The 25,734-nt window shown below is 41.5% G+C and overlaps 1 protein-coding gene across 1 annotated transcript in view; it reads left to right on the top strand.

Moving 5' to 3' along the window:
• SLC4A9 (solute carrier family 4 member 9) overlaps positions 1-23,098 on the top strand; it is a gene marked incomplete at its 5' end in the record, with an annotated part of 50,294 nt that extends 27,196 nt beyond the window's left edge. The window contains 10 exons of the mRNA XM_083358332.1: positions 2,026-2,220; positions 4,498-4,611; positions 10,833-10,994; positions 12,445-12,623; positions 13,005-13,077; positions 14,222-14,290; positions 15,267-15,440; positions 20,905-21,060; positions 22,194-22,293; positions 23,038-23,098. Coding sequence (XP_083214458.1) covers positions 2,026-2,220; positions 4,498-4,611; positions 10,833-10,994; positions 12,445-12,623; positions 13,005-13,077; positions 14,222-14,290; positions 15,267-15,440; positions 20,905-21,060; positions 22,194-22,247 — 1,176 coding nt within the window. The 3' untranslated portion in view covers positions 22,248-22,293; positions 23,038-23,098. The remainder of the gene's footprint in view (positions 1-2,025; positions 2,221-4,497; positions 4,612-10,832; positions 10,995-12,444; positions 12,624-13,004; positions 13,078-14,221; positions 14,291-15,266; positions 15,441-20,904; positions 21,061-22,193; positions 22,294-23,037) is intronic.
• Between the last annotated feature and the right edge of the window lie 2,636 nt (positions 23,099-25,734).

Raw genomic sequence — 25,734 nt, 5'->3', positions numbered from 1 at the left:
AGACGCTAGAAGCAGAAGGCAATCCAGCAGAGTAGAGCAGAGAAAATCAATGAGGCAACTCAGTGAAAGGAGGAGAAGGCATTGAGAAGCCACGCCTTGGGACAGATAATAAAAGGGGAAGGTGTGGGCAGTGCTGGTTGCTGGAGGCAACCGTTCACAGACATTCAAAGAGAATCCTGGTCTGTTCTTGCTAATCTGTTTGACTCTTGTTTGACTCTTGTTGGATGTTTTGAATCATGTACTTATGGTTGAAGAAAATATTCTGCTGCTTTTTTGTTTGAAAGACTTTATCATTTTGGAACTGTAAATAAATTTGGGTTGGGTTTTTTCCAACCTATTAATTTGTCAAAAGGAAAAAGGGTTTGTCCCTGTCACACAAACAGGGCCGGTCGTAGGCTGGAACAGAACAGAAGCAAAGGAATATACAAGACTTGGCTACTACCCTAGAAAAGAATGGAAAGTGAGATATAGGTAGGGCGTAGCATGCGGTGATTAGCATGGGATCAGAATTCTGTATCTCTTGGAGAACTTCAATCTTTCTGCACTTAATAACTGGGATGTGTTGCCCTTTTGGTTTTTGGTTGTTGTTGTTGTTGCTGTTTTGCTGCTGAGGACTTCTCCACCATCACTGCTGCTGATTCTGTATCATTAGAGAAAGTCACAACCACACAAATATCAGAAGACTATGTACCAAGGTTAGACGCCAAAGAGCACACAAAGTTTTTTTTAAAAAACAAAAAACAGTAGGTTGATAAAAAGTGAAATTCCAGATGATCAATGAAGGTACATTTTCATCCTATGCTGAGACCATCATGCAGAAGGTGAGATAGACTCAGGGTTAACCTGCAGTTGTAGCCTAGAGACGCTTAGCTCTCTTTTTTGCAAGCTATACTTCCTGCACTGAAGAAGCAGAGCGTGCAGTGCATGTGGCTCCTCTGACCTATGACTCTTTTCGTGCTTTCCACCCGGTTTGCCCAGGAGTAGGAGATTCTAAAAGTTAGACTGCACTAGGCACTAAATTCCTCTTCAAGAAAGCCATAGGGATGGGAGGACATGCAGGCTGCTGCCCCATTTCCTCCTTGGGCCCATCTTCTGATGATTATATCAGTCTTATCTACTGGCAGCTTCAGAAAATGGTTTCTAGTGGCATGTGTGCGAAACACATAAGCACGTGATAAACCCTAAAAACCAACCTTAAAAATCGGCCATGCAGGTAGTCCTTGACTGTTCATTTAGTCATTCATTTATTCACTATTCATTTAGAAATCATTTGAAGTTACAACGGCACTGGGAAAAAAGTGACTTACAACTTTTTTTCACACTTATAACTTCGCAGCACTTCTGTGGCCACATGATCAAAATTTGGCAACTGGCACATATTTATGAGGGTTGCAGTGTCCTGGGATCATGTGATCCCTTTTTGCAATCTTTCAACAAGCAAAATCAATCGGGAAGCCAGATTCACTTAACAACTGTGGCAAGAAACGTTGTAAAGTGGTGCAAATCTCAACAACTGTTTTACTTAGCACCGGAAATTTGGGCCTCACTTGTGGTCATATGTCAAGGACTAACTGTAATATAATATTGTATATTATGTAGGTTAGGCAGATATGCACTTTGCTTGTTTGTTTGCTTGCTTAAAAAATAATCCAAACATGGGGAACATTTTTTAAAAAATGAGGCTAGTTTAAAAACAGAAAGAGCGATAATCCAATACAAAACTCAAATCTCTTAAAAATGTAAATCAGTTGTGATGTAACACAAAATACAAACCACATACCCACAACAAATGGGGATTGCACCTGTGCATGGCCACTTTTAGCTAATAATATAATTTTCTCTCAAATTCAGCCACAACTTGACCCAGTCTGGAGTCTTGTAGACTGGTTGGATTACAGTTCCCTGAGTTCCCAGCTTGTTTAGGCCACTGGAAAAAGAGTCTAAATATTTTCTTAAGAGTGGTGATGTATACCTTGACAATACCTTTATGCTCCTCTGAGGCACAATCCTTTTTTTTCCCCACAGCAATCAGATGTGGAATCTGGGAACTGGTCCTTCCTGACCAAGGATCAGTGTATGCAACTAGGAGGCCATCTAGTGGGCAACAGTTGCAACTACGTGCCTGACATCACTTTCATGTCTTTCATTCTTTTTCTGGGAACGTTGTTCTGTGCTACGACCCTGAAAAAATTTAAATCAAGTCGCTATTTTCCCACTGGTGTAAGTACCTATCTAACCTATCCTATCCATTACATGTGGATTGAATCTATGAAGTAAATGTTTCCTTCTTGCGAGTAAGCTTATGTACCTACTCTGTCTTCCTGTCAATGGCTACCCCAACATGTTCAAATATTACCCCAGTTATCCTACAATATGATGGGAGCTACAGCTGAACCTATTGGAAAATACCAGGATAGCGATGGCCTACCCGCATAGTAAAAAAAGTAGAAACCTGCAGGAAATGGGGACGAGACAGAGAATGGACCAAGAGGAAACGATCATGGGTGTGCCCTAATTCTTCCTCATTCACATTCACTCTCTCTTTATTTCTCAAGGCCCCCATCCCATCTCATCAGTTTTCATCTCTACTTTAATTTTCCATTCTTACCTATCTTGGTTTTCCCTTTGGGTAGAAAGAGAGTGGAGAAGGGTGAAGAAAAATGTTGTATGTTCTGTACTAACCTACGAATTGAAAAGTGTATGTGATGAATTCCCGTCTGATTGCCCAGAAGTATGTTCTACCCTAAGAGCTGTTTGACTGACTATTGTGGGTGATTGTGATTGCCTCCTACTGGGTAAGCAGGAGTTTCCTCCGGGACTATAGAAGATACATAAGGCAGACAATTCCCAGGAGCAAGCTCGCTAAACGGGCAGATGGTGAACTAGCAAGTATTTGGGAGTACCAATTGGATCCTAGTTAATGTTATTGTTATTTCCAGAAGCAGATAGATTTAAAATGGATCCAGAGCTCTGTTTTTGAACTTTCATACAAATAAGAATCTCAGATTCAAAACCAAATTTAACATCATCTTCTTCTGTCATGCATCTATTCAGTCGTTGAAAAGCATATAGGAGAAACAAAATACCAGAAAATAAGACCGGGTCTTATACTAATTTTTGCTCCAAAAGACCCATTAGGGCTTATTTTTTGGTTAGGGCTTATATTCGGGGAAATACGGTACTAAATGTGTCCATCTGGCTGATGATCTTAACTGAAGCTTATTTTGGGGGTGGGACTTATATTATGAGTGTCTTGAAAAATCATGCTAGGGCTTATTTTCCGGTTGGGTCTTAATTTCAGGGAAACACGTTGGTAGTAATCACAATGGCTAAGCATTCAGATGTCAGGTGTGACCTGCACGCCCTCACCTTAGATTGCAGCTTCCTATATATTTAATCAGGAAAAAAATTATCTTCAGTAAGACTTAATTTCAGGATTGTTGTTTTAGCTCCATAAAGCCAAATATGTCTCACATTGGGGCTTTTTTTAGTACAAAATATTTTAATCCTGCATCATTTTTGAAAGTCTAGTAGTTACTTGAGATGAACTCTAAATTGTTATATTTGTTTTTGAAATGAATTTTTTTTACATTTGCAAATGACATCAAGTTGCTGCAAATAGTCGATATCTTAGAAGATAGGCTCAAGATCCAGAAGGATCTTGACAGACTTCAACACTGGACCCTATCCAACAAAATGCACTTCAGTGGTGAGAAAAGTAAGGCAAGAAAAACCAAATGTACAGATATAGAATAGGTAGTACCTGGCTCAACAGCAGTAACTCTGGCAAAAATCTAGATGTTCTGGTGGATAATTACTGAAGTATGAGCCACCAGCATGCTGCAGCTGCCAGAAAAACACCAACAATGCAGTCCTAGACTTCGTCAACAGAGAGATAGTATCAAGTTCACATGAAGAACCTGTATTGCTTTATACTGCACTGGTAAGGCCCCACTTGGAATACTGTGTCCAGCTTTGGCCACTACGATACAAAAAAGAAGTGGAGACTTTAGAAAGAGTGCAGAGAAGAGCAACAAAGATAATAAAGGGGTCTGGAGGCTAGAGCACACAAAAAAGTGTTATGGGAACTAGGTGTGTCTAGTCTACCGGAAAAAAAAAGGACTAAGGTTGACTTGATAGCAGTCTTCCAATATTTCAGGGGCTGTCACAGAGAAGAGGGAGTCAACCTATTTTCCAAAGCACCTGGGGGCAGGATAAGAAGTAACAGATGGAAACTTATCAAGGAGAGATCCAACCTAGAATTAAGGAGAAATTTCCTGTCAGCGAGAACAATTAATAAGTGGAATGACTTGCCTCCCAAAGTGTTGGGTGCTCCATCAGTGGAGCTTTTTTAAGAGATTGGACAGCTATTTATTCAGATTGGTATAGGCAGGGAATTGAACTAGATGATTATAATAATCATAATCATAATAGTAAAGTTGGATATCCAAGGTCCCTTCCAACTCTGTTATTCTATTCTGTTACTTCACTTCTTAGGTAAGGAAGCTCGTGGGTGACTTCTCCATTATTCTGGCTATCCTCATCTTCTGTGGAATTGATGCTGCTCTTGAACTAGAGACACCAAAGCTTATTGTGCCAAACACATTCCAGGTAAGATTAGTCAATATGAGACAGAAGAGCTCTTAGCCCAGCCTTAGAATAGCCTCCTTCAAGCTAATCTCAACTCCTGGTGGCCTCATAGTCACTTCAATTATTGCAGCTTTCTAGGCAACATTAAGGGACGCAGTGGCTCAGTGGGTTAGGACGCTGAGTTTGTCAATCAGAAGATCGGCAGTTTGACGGGTCGAATCCCGAGTGCCACGTAACAGAGTGAGCGCCTGTTACTCATCTCAGCTTCTGCCCACCTAGCAGTTCGAAAGCACATAAAAATGCAAGTAGAAAAATAGGGACCACTACGGTGGGAAGGTAACAGCGCTCCGTGCGCCTTTGGCGTCTAGTCATGCCGGCCACATGACCACGGAGACATCCTTGGACAAGCGCTGGCTCTTCGGCTTTGAAATGGAGATCAGCACCGGCCCCTAGAGTTGGAAACGACTAGCACGCATGTGTGGGGGAACCTTTACCTTTACCTTTTAGGCAACATTACAGAAATGGTTTATACTTCCTACTTTTGTCAGGCATTTATTTATGTTCCAGTTTAACCTACAGCTCAGAGATTTTCTGTGATCTTCCAGGTTACATGTTTCTATGGAATATTAGAAATGTAAGCAGATAGTATTCTGCAGTGAGTATATACTGTAAAATGTAAACAATCTGCCTGGATGCTCCATACTTGTTCAGTTGTCCATACAGACCAGTTGGCAATGCAGCTGTTTCTTGTGTAATCCCAACAAAGCAACTCTGTATGAACATTTTATTGGAACCTGGTAAAAAAAAAGGCACTTCAATTTAAGTAAGTGTAAAGTAACCCACCCTTATTAACAAATCCATTACTGGAGTCTAAAATAACTAACCATGAAAGAGAAGCTCAGAGAAGATATTGACTGCTCTTCACTGACTATATAGCAGCTGTGGAAAGGCTAATTTCTCAGTGCTTAGCCATATGTCAAAATGATTTATAAACAAATTAAAAAGTACTTGTCTCAGTACTAAACCTTGAAGTTCTCCACTATTTACTTCCCTCCTTGAGAAACTCTTCAGTTCTTTGCTTTTTGATCTTTTAAAACAGCATTCTATAAAAAGACAGTTCCTCTTATTCCGTGACTGCTAAGTTTACTCAAAAGCCTTTGAGGAAGAACTTTGTCAGAAAATTTTTGAAAATCCAAGTGTACTTGTTTTGTCAGGGCCATCTTTGTTTACATTTCAGTTAATGCTCTCAAAAAACTTGGTGAGGCACGATCTACCTTTGTAGAATACATGCTGATTTTCATTCAACAAGAATATTCCCTTTATGTGCCTTTTTTATTTTTTATTATACCTATTTAACTGGAACAGACAGTAAAATGATTGGTCTCCAATTTCCTATATCTCCCCTGGGCCCCCTTTTAAAATTCATGACACATTAACTACATTCCACAACTGACATTGCTGGCACTGAGCCTGCTTTGAGTGCCAACTTATTTCTTGCTAAGTCAGCAATTTCACATTTGTATTCTTTAGGAATCCTAGAGTGGATGCTGTTAGGACCAGGTGACTTTTTTTTAAGAGTGCAGTTTCTCAAGATATCCTAGAGCAGCATTTTTCAAACTGTGTTGTATGGAACCCTAGGGTTCTTTGAGAACTTGATGAGGTTCGTGACAAATTGATATGGGCGGTGGGGGAAATGTTAACTTAAACACAGCCGTTTTTATCACTTAGGGCAGGGGTTCCCAACCAGGGTTGCTCCCACCCCCTGGGGGTGCGAGAGATATTCCAGGGCATGCAAAAACTTTGGTTTTCAAAATTATAGTGTATATGCATAATTTGTTGCCGTAATTTTGAACTTTTGTAAGGGGTGCAAGAATATATCAGAAGCGTTCTATTTATTTATTTTTTATTTTAATTCCATTTATATCCCGCCCTTCTCCGAAGACTCAGGGCGGCTTACAAGCTTAGCAGTAGTAGTTCTAGGGGTGGGGGGTTTAGAAAAGGTTGGGAACCACTGACTTAGGGCTTTGCCTCTTAGTTGGGGGTTCCAGAATTTATTTACTTTTTTAACTAACAGGCTTTATAGCTTGATGATGTTTGAAAACCTCTCTCCTAATATAACCCCTTTTGGTATCCCACTTTGCATTAGTTATTCCCAATTTCCTTATATGAGAAACTCAATTCAGGCTTAGGTATCTTCTGCAGCAGAGATAGAGTTTTTAATTTGTTTTTTTTAATTCACATCCTGTCTTTATTACTTTTATAAATAAGATGGTGAACATATCTAATAGTCCTTTCTTCTATTATCTTTCCCACAACATCCTTGTGAGGTGAACTGGGCTAAGAGAGTGTGTCTGGCCCAAAGTCACCCAGCCAGCTTTCCTGGCTAAGGCTGGATTAGAATTCATGGTCTCCTGATTTCTAGTCTGGTTCCTTAACCACTAGATCAGGGGTAGGCAACCTTGGCTCTTTTATGACTCGTGGACCTCAACTCTCAGAATTCCTGAGCCAGCTGGCTCAGGAATTCTGGGAGTTGAAGTCCACGAGTCATAAAAGAGTCAAGATTGTCTACCTGTGCACTAGACCAAACTAGCTCAACCAGAGGCAAAGAATGGATACTTTTCAGGGGGGAGGGGGGTGTCACGTCTTCACTTGAAGGATATTATATAATATGCAGGGTGGAATTTGGGATCCATTTTCTCTGACCTCCATTTGTTCCTTTTAGGATGGATTTTTCCCAATATTCTTAATCATGTCCCATGGTTTTATTGCTGAATTTTAGCTCTCTAATCTTGGAGTGTCACTGTCACACACACAGTATATTATGTTTATTAGTTAGGGAAAAGGTATGAGGACAGTGCTTATACTATTCTTTAATTAGGAGTTAAATTGATGCTATCTAATTTCTCTTTCAAATACACTGAGAGTAATAATACATTGGGTTTCTTAAAAAAAATCCCAAAGGGCATCCTTGGAAGTAGTAACACCAACAGTAGGCAACTTTTGCTGCAATACGACACTCCAAAGTAGTGCAAGGCACCAGAGCAGTGAATGGAATAATGGGAACGAAGACAGGTGGCCTAAACCTATTGGTAGATAATATTTTTGGATAAGTAACCATTCAGCACAGTGCAGAGGCCAGCTTCAGCATTTACTCCATGCTTTCTCCATGTTATTTCACCTTCAACAGGCAGATAATTCTGTTAAAGGATAGGAGTAGCCAACACCCCAGGAGACAAACTCAGGATCCAAAAAGAACTTGACAAACTTGAACAATGGGCCCTATCCAACAAAATGAGTTTCAATGTGGAGAAAAGCAAAGTCTTACATTTAGGCAGGAAAAACTAAAGGTAGAAATACAGATTAGGTGAGACCTGGCCCAAAAACAGTAACTGTGAGAGGGACCTTGGAGTCCTAGTGGACGATCACTTGACTATGAGCCAGCAGTGTGCAGCAGCAACCAAAAAAGCTAATACAATCCTGGGTTGTATAAACAGAGGCATAGAATCAAGATCATGCAAAGTGTTAGTAACACTTTATAAAACCCTAGTAAGACCACACCTGGAATACTGCAGCCAATTTTGGTTACCATATCGCAAAAAAGATGTTGAGAGTTTGGAAAAAATGATCAAAGGCCTGAAGAACAGCTACGGGACTTGGGTTTGGCTAGTCCAGGGGTAGGCAACCTCGGCTCTTTTATGACTCATGGACTGGAGTTGAAGTCCATGAGTCATAAAAGAGCTGAGGTTGCCTACCCCTGGGCTAGTCTAAAGAAAAGAAGAAATAGGGGAGACATGACAGCAGTATTCCAGTATATGAGGGGCTGCCACAGGGCAGAGGGGGCCAGGTTATTCACCAAAGCACCAGAGGGAAGGATGAGAAACAACGGTTGTAAACTAACCAAAGAGAGAAGCAACCTGGAACTAAGGAGAAACTTTCTGACAGTGGGGACAATCAATCAGTGGAACAGCTTACCCCTAGAAATTGTGGGGGCTCCATCACTGGAGATTTTTAAGAGGAGACTGAACATTCACCTGTCTGAGATAGTGTAGAGTCTCCTGCTTGAGCAGTAGGCTGGACTAGAAGACCTCCAAGGACCCTTCCAACTCCTATTCTATTCTATTCTATTCTATTCTATTCTATTCTATTCTATTCTATTCTATTCTATTCTATTCTCTCAGAACATAGATAAGTGATGTTTGCCTCAACAAATAATGGAAGCAACTCTTTCTAACTACTTTGTTAGGGCATATTCTCCAAGCACATTCACTGACACATCCATGATAGGCCCCACGTTGTGCGAGTTGCAAAGAAAGGTTCCATTTCCATCTCCCTGAATACAGGTTCTCCACAGGGCTAAATCCTGAGTCTGCTACTGTTCACCTTGATGACCCATGACTGCTGTGCCAAATCTGCTATGAAACATATTGTAAAGTATGCAGATGACACAGCTGTGGTGGGTCTTATCCAGGATGACAATGAAGATACTTATAGGGAAGAGGTGAAGGCTCTGGTGGACTGGTGCAATAAAAGTAATCTGGTTCTAAATGTTGATAAAACAAAGGAGATCATTGTAGATTTTAGAAAGAGCCGGCATAGTCATACTCCACTCAGTATCAAGGATGCAGCTGTAGAGGTGGTCAACAATATTAAGTATCTGAGGGTGCAGATAACTAACAATCTGAATTGGTCTCTCCACACGTCATCAGTGAAGCATGCAAACCAGCATCTTCATTTCCTGCGTCAGATGAGGACAGCACATCTTTCTCCTTCTGTCCTGTCCACTTTTTACAGAGGCACAACTGAGAGTGTTTTAACAAGCTCCATCACTGTCTGGTTTGGTGGCAGCAGTGCCTCAGATAGAAAGTCCATAAAGAGAGTGGTAAGGACAGCTGAGAAGATTATAGGAAGCTTGCTTCCTGGTATTCAGGATGCTGCTTATAAGTGCTATGTGGTTAGAGCTCAAAGCTTTTTTAAAGACATCTTGGATTAGTAATTACTTAGTAGTTGCATTTGTTAACTCATTGTATCTAGGAATCCTTTCACAGTTAATGAGTACTGGATTGCCCTGTTTAAAGGGGTTCCAGAGAAAGATCATAAATCGGGTAAATAAGGCATTAACATTAGAGTCAAAATGAAGGTCTATACCTCGGTCTTCTTACACTTAAGGAAAACTGAGGTATAGACCTTCATTTCCAAGGCACTCCATTGGTTCCCCTTTGCAATCTGGTATTTAACCTGATAGTGTTGCTATTCATGTGGACTGGAGGACTACGGTATATATGAAAGTAAATGTCTTGAGACCAGAGTCACCTGAACAATTTAGTCCTCAGGTATGTTTATTAGATGAAGCCATGACATAGTCTGAAAGAAGGTATCTATGGTAAAAATGTCACAAGTCAATAATTGGGCTACCATATCTGGCCTGCAAAATCCAGAAAGCCACTAGTTTCATAAAAATCTCTGCTGCTATCTAGCGATCATCTGAATTTTAGCAACCCAGTGTGGTAGCCCTACATATAATTATATTTTGTGCTAAGCCTTATAAGCTACTGATATCAGCTAAACAATTATTTGTTAACCCAACCTTAATTCTGCTTGAATTTATGCTGCTGTGACTCTTGTTGCTCTTGCTTGCTTTTAACTTTATAGTTTAATATGTGTAATTACCTGATTTTTAACCTTTTTAAATATCAAACTTTCTTTGGCAATATAATAATACAAATGCATATAATACATCTTAAAAGTAACTCTTCTTTTTCCTCTTAAAATTAAGAGCGAGATTTCCTAATTCTGATAAGAATGTTTAAATCATTGAGTTCTGGAACCAAAATGGTTGATACATCATTGTATTTTGCATGTAAAGTATATACTTTATATTTTATAAACAAGGTACTCTCATGCACACACTTATTAGGTATACATATTATTATATACAAAGTATGCTCATTTAATTATAAAGTATATAAAATTATTTATTGGTGACATAAAATGCATTTATGAAACAATTCCATTTTTGAAAAATCAGATAACTATAATAATTATCCATAAAATAGAAACAATCTCTCTACCATTTAATCAGCTGGAACTGTCATTCAGCCTTGATAATTTCTTTCTTGATTAGACAAGAATTAAGGTGCAGATATTATTTGCCAAATATTTTAAGAGGCAATGCTTACATGTCTGCTATCTACTCCCAACTCATCCTGTGTCTTGCTAACCTTTTCCAATTATTCACTCTGCAGCCTACAAATCCCAAGCGAGGCTGGCTTGTGTTTCCATTTGGAGCAAATCCCTGGTGGATATACTTAGCGTCTTCAGTACCTGCCATTCTAGTTATCATCCTCATCTTCATGGATCAACAGATAACAGCTGTCATTCTCAATCGCAAGGAATATAAACTGCAGGTCAGTAGTTGGCTGGGCTGTGAATGCAGTAAGGCTTTATTTTATTGGAAAATATCTCTTAAACATACGGATATTGAACCCTGAATCGAGGAACACCAGAACAATTGCTTGTGTTTCAAAGACAATTATGTTATAGAAACAGGATTTTAAAGCAAAAGTAAGCTTCTATGGCATATTTTCATATAATCTGGACCCAAGCTTTAAAGGGTTTTATAGGGCATAAACAACATTTTGAAGTTTACCCCAAAAAAGATGGGAAGTTATTGGAAATGGTTTAAAAAAGGGGGCACATACTTCATCCTGCCTTCCAGGCTTATTTATTTAAAAAAGAAGGCATAAACTTAGCATAAAGAGCCTTGGTGGAGCAGTGGGCTAATGCCTCCTTAAGTAACACCAGCTGCCTGCAATTAGTGCAGGTTCGCATCCCACCAGGCTCAAGGTTGACTCAGCCTTCCATCCTTCCGAGGTAGGTAAAATGAGGACCCAGATTGTTGGGGGCAATTAAGCTGACTTTGTAATAATGCCGCTTGGGATGTGTGTGAAAGCCCTAATAAGCAGGCATATACATAGAATGAAGGCTACTGCTAAGCTTGTAAGCCGCCCTGAGTCTTCGGAGAAGGGCGGGATATAAATGGAATTAAAATAAAAAATAAAATAAAATATTGCAGGTTGTTCATTTTGCTCTCTTTATGTTATCTTTCACCAGTTTCTGGTGTGAAGAAACCCCTGCTCCCTTATTTGTAAAAACGAATATCAGAAGAAAGGAAAAAGGCAAAGCATTAGTTACCAAAAGCTGGAAATAGAAATAAATATTTCTCCAAATTTAATAGACAATATATAGAATTTCTTAGTACCATATGCAACATAAAACCTAAGATTTTCTTTTTTTATATTCCTAAGGAAATGGGGTTGATGTACAAAATCTTACATAAAATTCTCTAACCCAGGTGGTGAAATTCTAGAAGCATAATCAATTATGCAAGCCACACAACTTATGAAAATGTTATCTGTTCCATTCCATTAAAGCAGACATGTCAAACACAAGGCCCGGGGCCCGGATCCGGCCCGCAAAGTGGTTTCATGTGGCCCATGAAGCCATCCTGGAAACAGTGAGGGAACAGCCCCCACTGCCTTGGCCCTGGCCCAGAGACCCTCCTCCTGCCAGAGACCCTCAGATCTGTCCCACTCCTGCCCAGGCCCCCATAGGCACCCTTGATGCGAATGATGTAGAGCTGGCCATGCCCACCCAGTAGGCCATATGCTCTCTAGCCACGCCCACCCTGGCCATACCCACCCGGTCCCTTGAGGACAACCGCAGTGCTGATGCGGCCCTCAATGAAATTGAGTTTGACACCCCTGCATTAAAGGGTTCATAGTCTAAAAAAGAAAACTTTTGTCATGTATAACCCATCCCACCTCTCCTAGCACTATCTCCAATGTTCTCTTGCAGAAAGGGGCAGGATTTCATCTGGATTTCCTCTGTGTTTCCCTACTGATGATTGTTACATCGTTTATGGGCTTGCCCTGGTATGTGTCCGCCACAGTCATATCTCTGGCGCATATGGACAGCCTTAAGAAAGAAAGCACAACTAGTGCTCCAGGAGAACAGCCAAAGTTCCTTGGAATCAGGTATTAGAAGCAGACCGCACTTTTAAGGATTTAAAATGGAGGTGTTATTATCTGTCACTGAGTCTCTTTCATCTACACTAGCCTTCTCCAACATGGAAATATATACAACACTCACAAACAATACTCCTGAAGGCTATGCTCACTTTGGGACTTGTAGTTTTAATACAACACATTTGGATTACACCAAATTAGGGAAGACCGTATTAAATAATAGGAAGTAAATTGATTGGTGTCCACCCCGTTTTGCTGGATAACATAATGAAGGCTTTGTGTGGGATTGGTAGATGACTGGCTTAGGAAGATTGGGGTCGATTTATGACTTATGAGGATCAATAAATGATTGAAATATGAAGGTCTAACTTAGAAACACTCTTCTTACAGGGAGCAGAGAGTAACAGGATTGGTGGTCTTTATTCTCACAGGATTGTCTGTATTCCTTGCTCCTGTGCTCAAGGTGACTTTAGTTTTTAAAGTATTCATATAAGTATTTAATACATAGATCTGTTATTTCATCTCCCACTGTTTATGCGAAGTTTTCATTTTGCTGTCTAAAATACTTTGGTAGCAAATGGAATTCAGTTGTCTGAATTTCAGCCTAACGTATTGCTGGAAAGAATTGGAACAGAAAGGGACTGGCTATGGGATTTGTTCTCATTTTTGTGAACTAGAGTGAAAAATACAGACCTCACAGATGTGTGATTGTGACTGTTTGATTTGTCAAGGTAATAATTTAATAGCTAAACAGCTTATGTAATGATGTAATGTAACATAGGGTAGATGATGCAATGACAGGAATGACTCAGCAGGAGTCTGTATCCCTTTAAGAGCCTGAGTATAAAAGGGAAGGCTTTTGCTGGAGTATCTCTCTCTTTCGTCCGTTTCCTGTTGTAACTGCTGTATGTTGGAGTTTGCTGTATTACCAAGTGTATGTATTTTGTTCCTAGTGTATATTGTAGATAGTGTAATATAAGCCACCATTTAATATAGACCACTGTTTACTGTTGTTTACTCCTGGGTTACCTCAGCTCAATAAGACTGTGCATGCTCTGACATGATTTCTCTTTGAAGGAACGGTTCCACTATACATATGCTGCATTGAACAGAACCCTGTTCAAGCATTGTGCTTTTGGGTGCCACAATTTAAGAAACTCAGACAAACTGCAACAGCTACAGAGAAGGGCAACATAAATCAGCAGGACCCTAGAAACAAAATATTACAAATATTAACAGAAAATACTACACAGAATGTACACTGGGGGGAGGTGGGTTGGAAATCATGTAAAAGCCTTTACATAATCCATGACATAATGTAACCTTTGTATCCGTCTCTACTTGGAAAGGTTAAGGGAAGGTAGACTGAATAGATGGTTTTGATAGCCAAATTTTTATAGAGAAAGTTGACCACAGGAAATGGAAAAATACCTGAAGAGATGTCACATAAAAGAAGGCAGAAATGTTGTGTATTATCCCAGAGTGCAGGACTTGAATCAACTCATTGTAAAGCAAACATTGACAATTAATGTTTTACTGACCTTAAAGACAGTCTTTTGTGACTTATACTTTAAATGTGATTAATTTTCTTTCTTTCATATCCCAAGTTTATCCCAATGCCTGTGCTGTATGGCATTTTCTTTTATATGGGTATATCTGCACTTAGCAGTATTCAGGTGAGTGCAAAAAAAAGTTGTAGAAATACATTCTGCAGGGTTGGGGATGGCGGTAGTGTGACTTTTGATGAAGTTTAATTCAATCAGCAGAGTATCTAATATTTTCTAAGACATATGGTCTGAATAATGTCTATAATTAAGGTCTCATGGATGTTTGTGTACTCCTTTTCAAGAAGTTGTGGGAGTTTTACTTGTTTGTTTTGTGCCTTTGAATCAAGTCTTGACTCCTGGGCACTGTCTGGATTAGTCCCTATAGTGTTTTGGGCAAAATTTTCAACAGTAGTTTGCCACTGCCTTTTTTCTACAGCTGAGAGAGAGTGACTAACCCAAGGTCACACAGATGGCTTCATGCCCAAGGTCGGATTAGAATCACAGTCTCTGGTTACTAGCTTGCTGGCTTAACCACTACAAAGAAGTCCGCAGTGCTAATAAAGCAGAAGATAAATGCATGCAAGAGGTAGTTTTAAAAGTAAAGCTGGAGCACAGAGCATTCTTAATGTGTAAGGAGAGAGGCTAGATCAGCCCTTGATTCATTTACTATTCCAGATTTGTAATTTCAGTTGTAAAATGGGAAGCAAGTCACACTTAGCCAAGCAACCCTGAAATGTATTGGGAATTCTCTTTTTACATCTTAGAGCTAATATAATTCACCCAATTCCAGGCAGGGATGGAATAATCATTTATTTTCCTATGCCTCTGCAATCATGTCTGACTCTGAGTGGCTTACAGATCACCCAAAAGGGTAATAACATTAAAACATAACAATGCATAATAAGTAATAATCAATGTGTAATAAGTAAAATCCCATATACTGACGAAGCATTCACATCAAAAGAAACTCAAAAGAATCCTTCACCTCCCAGGAGCCTCCTGAAATAACTTGGGCAGGGCCAATCTGATATCAGAGATAGAAGCGGGCAGACACTGATTTCTGCTGGGGAGCTCCCACTATATTTCTTGCTTTCATTTCTTCCAGTTCATGGAGAGACTTCAACTCTTGTTGATGCCTGCTAAACACCAGCCAGACTTCATTTATCTACGCCACGTTCCACTATGCCAAGTGCATCTTTACACCTTCATTCAGATCTTCTGCCTTGCTGTCCTGTGGCTCATTAAGTCAACTGCAGCTGCCATCATCTTCCCTTTAATGGTAAGAGGCCTTAGACATGAATTTCTTGTACTACAGCCATATATCATGCAGAGAATGAGTGCCCAAGATCTTTTCCTATGTACAGAAAAGCTGTTTGTTATCCATAGCATTCTACCTCCTATTACAGGGCTTTTCAACCTTTTCACCCATTGTACCACTTTTAGGATATGGCAATATCCAAGTACCACCAGTCGCCTAGCAAGATGTCAAAAACTTGATGGCCAAAAAAAAAAAGGAAAAAAGTGATGAAGTACAGGTAGTCCTCGACTTACAACAGTTCGCTTAGTGACTGTTCGAAGTTACAATGGCACTGAAAAAAGTGCCCCCCAAGCCACAGCCAAGCAAGACACCTGCCTGTCCGCCCGGCGGCACTCTTCCTCCTGTCCGAGGTTTTCATTGTTGTGAGCATTTCTTTTGAGGATTGGCTGCGGGAGTGGGGTGGGGGGGTGTTTGGTTTTTATTCCCCCCACCTGCTGGGAGCTTTCAGCAGGTTTTGGTCACTTCACATGACCCTGGGACACTGTGACCATCATAAATATGAATCAGTTGCCAAGCATCTGAATGTAAATCACAAGACCCTGGAGATGCTGCAACATTCCAGCTGATTGGCGCTTCTTCTGGACTCAGAAGCGCCAGGATCAGTGCCAAGCTCCAGCTGGAGCCTGGCGCTGATCCTGGTACTTGCACTGAGCCCTGACAGCCCTGAAGCTCCAGCCATCTCTTGCTCAGGCTTGTGTGGTGCTGCCATTCCCCTCCCCCGCTACCACTTTTCTAGGATGGTGGTGTACCACCTGCCAGATGCCAATGTACCACAGGTGGTCCTATCTCCTTCTGCCAGAGACCCTCAGATCTGTCCCACTCCTGCCCAGGCCCCCATAGGCACCCTTGACACAAATGATGTAGAGGTGGCCAAGCCCACACAGTAGGCCACACGCACTCCAGCCACGCCCACCCAGTAGGCTGTGGCCTTTGTCTTTTAAATGCAGATGGACTGCTGAATCTTGTCCTGATGGATTTGTTCTCCTATGCTGTGCCATACGTTTATGAAGTGGTTGTTTTGTTTCCCCATTGTACAGATCTGCACATGGCTCACTGCATTGTACTGCATATACCATGTTGCTCAGTTTGTATCTGCGTGCTGAAAAAGCTTCTTGGATGAGAAGCAAAATGTTTTCAAAGAAAAAACAAGAAAGTCCAGTTGCCTTGTGAAAAAGTACCTTTGGGATAACTATGACCTGGATGACTGAGAATCTCCATAGATCAGGGGTCTCAAACTCAATTTCATTGAGGGCCGCATCAGCATTGCAGTTGCCCTCAGGGGGGCCGGCTGGGTGTGGCCAGGCTGGGCCTGGCCTACTGGGTGGGCGTGGCTGCAGTGCGTATGGCCTACTGGGTGGGAATGGCCAGCTCTACATCATTTGTGTCAAGGGTGCCTATGGGGGCCTGGGCAGGAGTGGGACAGATCTGAGGGTCTCTGGCAGAAGGAGATGGGACCAGGGAAGTGCCAAGGCATGGTCCACCAGAGGAGCCTCACTGTTCCTCTCAGGCCATGGGGGGGGGACTGGACAGTGGCGCGGAGGTCAAATGCCTAGCCCAGCCCTCAAGCACCCACAGCACTAAGCCCAGCCCCACTTCCCCAAGGGGGTGCCCAGCTGCATTTACCTCCTCCTCAAGGCTGCTGCGGCTGTGCTTGCTCTCCTTAGCCAGGTTGCTCATGATGGGTACGAGGGCAAAATCAAGAGGGAGGCCCATTCCCTCTCCATGTGAGGAGACCTGGCTTTGTATCCAAAGCTTCCTTAGCAATAGGGAGACTCCCCAGCATAGGCCAGGAGGAGAGGGCAAGGGGATGGTGAAAGGGCAGCAGGGCAGGACTAAGGTAGGACTTCCCTCAGACCTTCCCTCTCCTTCCTTCCTTCCAAAGGACAGAGTGGTGGGAAAATATTTGAGATGAGGGAGGGAGAAAAACAGGCAAGAAACACAGCTGGGGAAGTGTCATCCTTCGTGACGAATGAAGAAATGCACCTTTGCCTCGAAATGGCCAGCACATGGCCCTCGCCTACTTCACATATCCGGCTTGGTGGGTTCTATGGGAGGGGATGCCATGAGCAGCGTGAGAGTCGATGTTACCTGTGCAATGCTGCTCAGCCCCTAGCCTGCCCAGTTTTGGCAGGTAGCGGGGTGCTCTACTCACAGTGCCGAGAGGCTGAGCCGGGGGGCATGAATCTGAAGAGAAGCACAACTGAAGTAGGCAGGGCCATGTGCTGGCCACTTCCAGGCAATGGTGCATTTCTTCATTCCTCACAAAGGGTGATACCTCCCCAGCATGTGCAGAGCGGGCAGTGCCGACACGGCACGGGCTGGTCCCTTGCTGTTTTCAGATGGCCTTGTGGAGCTGAGACTGAATGTATTTCAGCATAGATGACCACCACAAAATTGTACATTGGCTCCTTGCCAGCCAGGGCCGAGGCCAAGACAGTGGGGGCCGTTCCCTTTTACTGTTTCCAGGATGGCTTTGTGGGCCACATGAAACCACTTCGTGGGCCACATCCGCCCCCCAGGCCTTGTGTTTGACATGTCTGCCATAGATGATAGATAGATAGATAGATAGATAGATAGATAGATAGATAGATAGATAGATAGATAGATGATAGAGAGATAGATAGAGAGATAGAGATAGAGATAGAGAGACAGACAGACAGACAGACAGACATATAAACATGTTTATATACTGCCTATTTCAAAGGATGCAAAGCAGTTTACTGTATAACAAAAGAAGAAAATACAAAAGTATAACCAATAACCTCCAAGAAATACAAATAATAATCAGAATAAACCCCATTCCTAAGGCAGCCTTTCTATGTCTTGTTACTTACCCTATGGAACAAAACGATCCTAAATAGTTTTCTAAAAGTATTTTACAAATATTTTTACTCTGAAGGGCATCGTGTAACTCAGGAGGCAAGGTGTTCTCAAGAAGGGCTAGATCAGGGGTAGGCAACCTTGGCTCTTTAATGACTCGTGGACTGCAACTCCCAGAATTCCTGAGCCAGCATGGCTTAGCTTGGAAACCTCTCTCTTTCCCCTCAGCATGGCTGGCTCAGGAATTCAGGGAGTTGAAGTCCCTGACTCATAAAAGAGCCAAGGTTGCCTACCCCTGGGCTAGACCAAGACATGGTGAAGTAAAGGTAAAAGTAAAGGAGTCCCTGCAGATTTTACTCCACTAGTCATTGCCAACTATAGGGGGTGGTGCTCATCTCTCTTTCAAAGCCACTGAACCAGCGCTATCCAAAGACATTTCTGTGGTCATGTGGCCAGCATGACATCACGGAGCTTTGTTATTTTCCCACCATAGTGGTACCTATTTATTGGCATTTGCATGCTTTTGAACTGCTAGGTTGGCAGGCGCTGGGGTGAGGATGGGAGTGCATCCTGTTGTGTTGCGTTCGGGTCTCCAGTCAGTTTCCAGCCAACCAGCCCAGCATCTTAACCACTAAGCCACCATGCCACCCTTAGATCAATTGCCATTTCAGAATGGGGCATATGATCATCTTCTGCAAGGGAGAACCCAATTCTTTCCCTCAAGAAAAGATTAACCGTGGCCCTTGTCTGGCTACCCATATGACCAAAACAGGTTGTCATTTTGCTCACAGATGGCAGAGTTCATGCCATTAAAAGACTGACTGCATTCTTGGCCTTCACCAATTCAAAAAACAAACAAATAAATAAATGCTAGATAGTCTACAGTAGTAAGATGTTGCCTGGCCCGCACCCAAGTAGTACCCAACTCTGAGTGAAACTGAATAATTGTACCTGTGAAATGGGTCACAAATGTCACGGCAAACTGCAAGAGGATTGTCACCTCTCTTTTTTTCTAAAGGAACAGGTCATCTTAAGCAGAGTCACTGGATGTGAATCTACATATTCACTAAACATGAAGCACGCTAAGCATGCTCTTAAATATGGGTATGGAACTGCATTTGGTCAAAGTGACTTCATTTTATACCATTCTAGGTTCTCTTTATTCATTTTATCTTCTACGGATCCATGGTTGGAGGCAACCTCATGTTAAGGCATGTAGTAAAACTGCTCATAGGATTGCTAGGAAATCCTCCAAATTGTCTCAGAAATCCTACCCCTACAGATATCAAATATGCTAACAATGTGCATAAAACTAAAAAGCAATCTGATCATGGCAGAAGACTAATATAATTCATCTTGAATCCATATTGAGGCAAAAGCCAGGTCTATTAGAATGATCTCAGATATGGCAACATCCTTGGCCTCCCTCAATCAGCTTTCTGTGATGCCAACCACAGAATATATACCCACCTGTCCAGTGGTGGGATTCAAATATGTGAACAACCGGTTCTCTGTGTGGATGCCACTTCCAGAAGTCAATTCTGGGCCTGGGCAACAAAAAATTAGCTACCAGTTCTGCCAAAGTGGTGCGAACTGGCTGAATCCCACCACTACACCCATCATGTCACCCCACAAGCATCCTGAATCAATAACGCCTAGCCATCCTATTATTGGTCAAAGGGGAGCAGAAGTGCCAGAAGTGGGGACCTGCAACAACTTGCCCAATGTGTCCATCATGCCACCTGTGACTCATCCCCATAGAAATATATTCTTCTATATCACATCAACTCCCTAGGGCTTGCCCCAAAACTCAGTGCTGGGACGACTACTGTTATTATTTATCATCACCTGATATGCTACGCTATTAATTCCCATAGATTCTAACTGCAGGATGCAAAAAAAAAAATCACATCATTCTGTTCAACTTCCTATAACAGGATGAAGTTAAGCTAAACTTCCACATCTTAAAAGACTTCCTGCATAGGCATTTTTATGGGTCTTCAAAATCCAGATCAGAGACTGAGTATCGGAGGGGTGGGGAACTGTTCCAAAGAAGCGGGCCATCATCAGATACATTACTTCCCACTACGATCCAGAATTTATGGTACTCTATCACACTCTTACTCCAGGGAAGAGGGATTTCATTGCATACATCTCATTCAAGTTGTTCAGCTGTGCTGTGGGAATGGGATGAAGTCAAAGTCGCGAGGGCACGTTATAACCAGGACCTATTCATGTAGGGTCATGGGATGGATGTCTCTATGCCTAGAATTCCCTAACAAAATGTCCTTATGGCAGTTATTGTCTTCATTCAAACACCTCTTCAAACTCACATTTTTGTCAAGGGCATCACCCTTTAGTTCTCACCCCAAACCAAGCCAAAATGTAAAAACAAATGCCCACATTTGCTCATACTAATCCCTCATTAGCTTTATCTTTGCTTTGGTTCCACTTCTCTTTTTCAACATTTAAAGTGTAAATTCCTTGGACATGTTAATACATTTTTATCTTCTTCTGTGATGTTGTATACGCAGTAATAACGCTGTTTAAAGTATTAATAATTACAAGCAGACTAATTTTATGTGATGGTTATCTCACCTTCTAGCTGCTGGGTCTGGTGGGTATTCGGAAGGCAATGGAATACATCTTCCCTCTACAACACCTGAGTTGGTTAGATGATACTATGCCAGAAAAGGACAAAAAAGAGGAAGAAGAAAAGCTGAAGAGGATACAAGATCAGGATGAGAGCGACAGTGAAGAAGTGAGCATGGTTACATTTTGGTGGATGAACAAGGTTGGGAAAGTGCTAAACTGGGTAGTAATTAGAAATTCTTTCTGTACCACCATCTCAAAATCCCAGGGTAAAATACTGAAGAAGTGAGATGTGTGTGACTTGTTTATGGACTTGTTTCCTATCGCTACCAGGCAAATCCTTCAGAAGTCATTTTCAGAATAAGGGGAGCTGTAATCCAGGTTAGCTTGGAATCAGCACATTAGCTCAATCCAAGTTTTGGGGTCTGAGAAAATTAGTTGATCAATATTGGCAATCATTAAACCACATATAGTTGTGGTACTGCAGGGACTAGATTTCCTTTTAAATTTTTGCTGTCATTTACAATACTCAAAAGAACGTAATGTGCAGCATATGCACATCTGAATAAGAAATCCCCTCATTCACCACTTGGGCTCACATCCATTGGGAGGATAAAATAGTGGCACCTTTGTAGCTAGCCTCTGCAGGCTTCAGTTTTAGCTATCAGAAAATATACTCGGTTAGTTGATTATCAGCCTGGCTTCAAGATTGTGATTTTTTAATCTTTATCACCCTGACTTTTATTAGCATTCCTTTCAGGGCCAATATTGTTTTGACTTAGCTGAGTAATAGCCATGCCCTTTTTCTGGATAATACTAGCCACTGATAACTAGCTTCAGCTCCTAGGTACTCTTCACTGTTTGCTCCACAAGCAACTCATAAGATATGTTGTTGTTGTTTTATTTTTTACGATTGACAAGATAACAGAATAACATAAGTGGACCTTGGAGGTCTTCTACCCAATCCTCTGCTGAAGCAGTCTCTCTTCCAGCAATGCCCCCACAGACTGTAGTTTTCAGCAAAGTAGGACTGTTGCAAATCATTCTTAGAGAAAAGCTAGCAAGTGTCTAGAATGGAGGTTAAGTATTTTCAGATAGTGGTATGGAATGAGGGATAAAAGATCCTCTCTGCAGCAAGGATCTCTCTGTAAGGTGACTTTTTCTCCATTGTATCTTTGTCTCTTCAAAGGTTATAAAATCATTTTCTGAGGGAGGGGGAAAATATATCAAAAGCACGAGTGAGTAGGTATATTACTTCTCTCCTTCTAATAACTGTTTCTTTGACTTATGCTCATTTTTTAGTCTGAACTTATGTACCAAGAAAAAGGGCCAGAAATCAATATCTCTGTGAACTAGATGAAGAGATATCTATCAGTTGACAAGCCAAAGATGAACATGGAGGGTACGTAAGCAACATTTTTTTAAAAAAAACAAGCCTATGGGGAAATTTAGACTAAACAGAGAATAAAATGTTTACTATGAGTGTGATAGTCAATCAACTGTGGGACTACGGTATCCAGGTGGAGGGAATGTAATCCTTAAGAGTTCCCTTTCTTGCTATTGCATGAAGTAAGAGATTGGAAGTGAGGGGAAAATACATGTGAAGAGGGGGGAAAAAAACCCTGGCTGCCTCAAAAACCCTGGTTTTATTAGGGTAGCAAACATTCTGCGTTTTACTCTTCCTGGCATAGGTTTTGCCAGTTTCACTCTTACCTAAAAAGATGCTGTTGCCATTGGCAATACTGTATCACTGTGACTGAGGACAGAACGTCCAAGCTTGTCTGTCCGCGGCACTTAGCAACTTAGCCATAGTGACAACCCCAAGGCAGATACAGCCCGTGTGTCTCTGATCTGGAAGAGCTCCACTGCTGGCCCAAGGAATAAGGAACATCACTGTTTTATTTTTATTTTTCCATGTGCATGTACAAGCAATTATCGTTAACTAATTCCTATTGATGGTCATCATTTTTTGAAGCTTGGATATGTATGCATCTCATAAAGATTTCTCAGTAGGCTGAAAACATGTCTTTCACTCTCTGGTATTAGCTGCTGTGATAGGAGCAGAACGATAAATTAAACAAGCACAACAAGAGACAACTAAGGGGACATGTTGAAGAAATTTACACAAAGCTGGTTCTTCTTACAGGTGCCTTCATCTTGTGGGTATTACCTAATCTGTTTTATAAGCTGCTTGGAAGACCTTTGATCTGGAAGTCATCTCATAACTACGGAAGAGGATAATAATGACAGCACGCATGTGCATTTCCTCCCTTACACTGTACATTTAGTATTAAATGACTTTCAGGAAATCATATCCAATTGCATATTAGTTCCTTGATATTTTTCACTGTTAACTGCTTCACAGCATGTGTCACAAATACAGAATGTGGGGTCCTTGATATGCAGTTTGGGAGTCATATACAGAATACAAGCAACAAATATTGAATGTGCAATGAAACAAATCACTTTTCTTCATTACATACAAAGCCTCAAGCTGTTGCCTTCTGGGTAGCTGGAAGAATGGAAGGAGGCAGCATTTTCAGATGTTTTGATTTATACGATATACAGTATGATGGGTCTCATAAAGATGTAAAGCAGAGTTAAATGTTTTGAGAAATTGAAGCATAAACTGAAAATTGCTTAGCCATTCTGTGACATTGCTTGTACAGTCAGGTAAGCATGGGTTAGTTAAGTATGGTTTGTTTATTTATTGCTGGCTTATTATAGAACCTGAGTTAATCTGCTGATGAACATATATGTATATATGTCTCTCAGATGTATTTTGCTGTGCTATGGATACACCCATGTTGAATATGCTTTCCAATTCCATTAAATACCATGGAAGCTAGAAAATCATAATATGTGACATCACCCTTTATTTATTCATGACACAGTGGTCATTTCGGGGTTGCCTGCGTTATTTAAAACTTCCTAAAGTTATGCTAAATAAAATTTGTCAAAAGAAATATTGTTGCAAAATTTCCTAGCGTTTTCCTAGTATAGTAAGATTCAAGGTGCTGGTGATGACCTATAAAGCCCTAAATGGCATGGGCCCGGATTATCTGAGGGAGCACCTGCTGCCAGCGTCAATTTCCCATCGTCCTGTGCGCTCCCACAGGGAGGGCCTCCTCAGGGTACCGCCAGTCAAGGATTGTCGGCTGGCGATCCCCAGGGGGAGGGCATTCTCTGTGGAACCAATTGCCAACGGAACTCTGGATTGCCCCGACCTTCGTTCGTTTCACCGGGACCTAAAAACCTGGCTCTTTGAGCTATCGGGCCTGGACTGAGGGGTTTTAATGATTTTAAATTGGGATTTTAATTCTTGGGGCCATATTTAATTTTATTTTATTTTAACTTAATTTTATACTGTATTGTTTTTAAATTTTGCCCTGTAAACCACCCTGAGTCCTTCGGGAATAGGGCGGTATACAAATTGAATAAATAAGTAAGTAAGTAAGTAAGTAAGTAAGTAAATAAATAAATAAATAAATAAATAAATAAATAAATAAATAAATAAATATTTTGAATTCTAGTTCTTCCTAGTTTTCCTCATTATTTTTTTTCCTGTTGGAGAAATTTACAGTGATGATCAGAAATGCTTGTTCTGTCCCTTCAGAAATTTGTCCAGTTAAAGTGTTAGCTTTGATTTCTCAGAAACCGTTTTTCATCTGTGGATGATAAATGCAAGCAACACGTTTCTTGCGTGGAGTAGGAAAGGCCTGCGTGAATTCTACTTTGCAGTATATTAAGAATGACTTTGCAAAAACAAAACTAAAATGGGAAAGCTCTTGAAAGTTCTTCTGACAAAAACCATGTTGATGATGCTTACTTTAATGGATAATTCGTTGTCGTCCTCAGCTATTCAGTCGTGTCTCTGACCCTCAGCCACTCTAGCAATCAGCACTCTCTATGCCCCTCTCTCTTGCACCGCCTCCTTCAGATTCTCCATGGTCACCCAGTGTCATCCAGCCAGCAGGTCCTAGGACAGCCCCTTTTTCTTTTTCCACTGATCACTCCCAGCATGACTGACTTTTTGAATGAGTCATCTCTCATGAACAATTATAATACATTGAACCCAGTTCTTTTATTCTTCAAAACCCGGATCTAGTTAATACTGCAAGAAACAACAAAAAAACGATAGCCAGAATCATTATTTTAGCAACAGACCTTAATTGTAGGCAGTGGCGTAGCGTGGGTTGTCAGCACCCGGGGCAAGGCAAGTAATTTGTGCCCCCTAACCCGTGGATTTTAGCACTCAAGTCTGCACTGTCCCTCCCCCAGATAGTCCCTCGCTCTCTCTCCGCACCGCACCGCACGCCTGGCAACCCCCCTCCACAGTGGGCGGCGACCTGGCGGCTCGGATCGGATTCGCACAGCCAGCACTGCAGTGAGAGAGAGTGAGTGAGCCAGGCAGGGGCAGAGAGCTGCGAGTGTGAGCGCGCCCCCCCAGATGTTGCGCCCGGTGCGGCCGCCCCCCCCTGCACCCCCCACGCTACGCCACTGATTGTAGGATTATACAGGTAGACCTCAACTTACAACCACAGCTGAGCCCAAAATTCCTGTTGCTAAGTGAGAGATAAGTTGTTAAGTGAATCACTGCAGCTGTTAAGTTAGTGACACGGTTGTTAAGTGAATATTGCTTCCCCATTGACTTTGCTTATCAGAGGGCTCCAAAAGGTGGTCACATGACCCTGGGGGTGTGTGTGTGCTGCAATAGTCATAAGTGTGAAAAACAGTCATAAGTCATTTTTTCAGTGCCACTGTAACTTCAAACATTCACCAAATGAATGGTTTTAAGTCGAAGACTATCCGTATTTATGTTCTAAAAACCCTAAAAAACCCT

Source organism: Vipera ursinii (genome assembly GCF_947247035.1).
Source record: "Vipera ursinii genome assembly, chromosome: 3".
Lineage (NCBI taxonomy): Eukaryota > Metazoa > Chordata > Lepidosauria > Squamata > Viperidae > Vipera > Vipera ursinii.
This window is presented reverse-complemented; position numbering and strand designations above follow the sequence as displayed.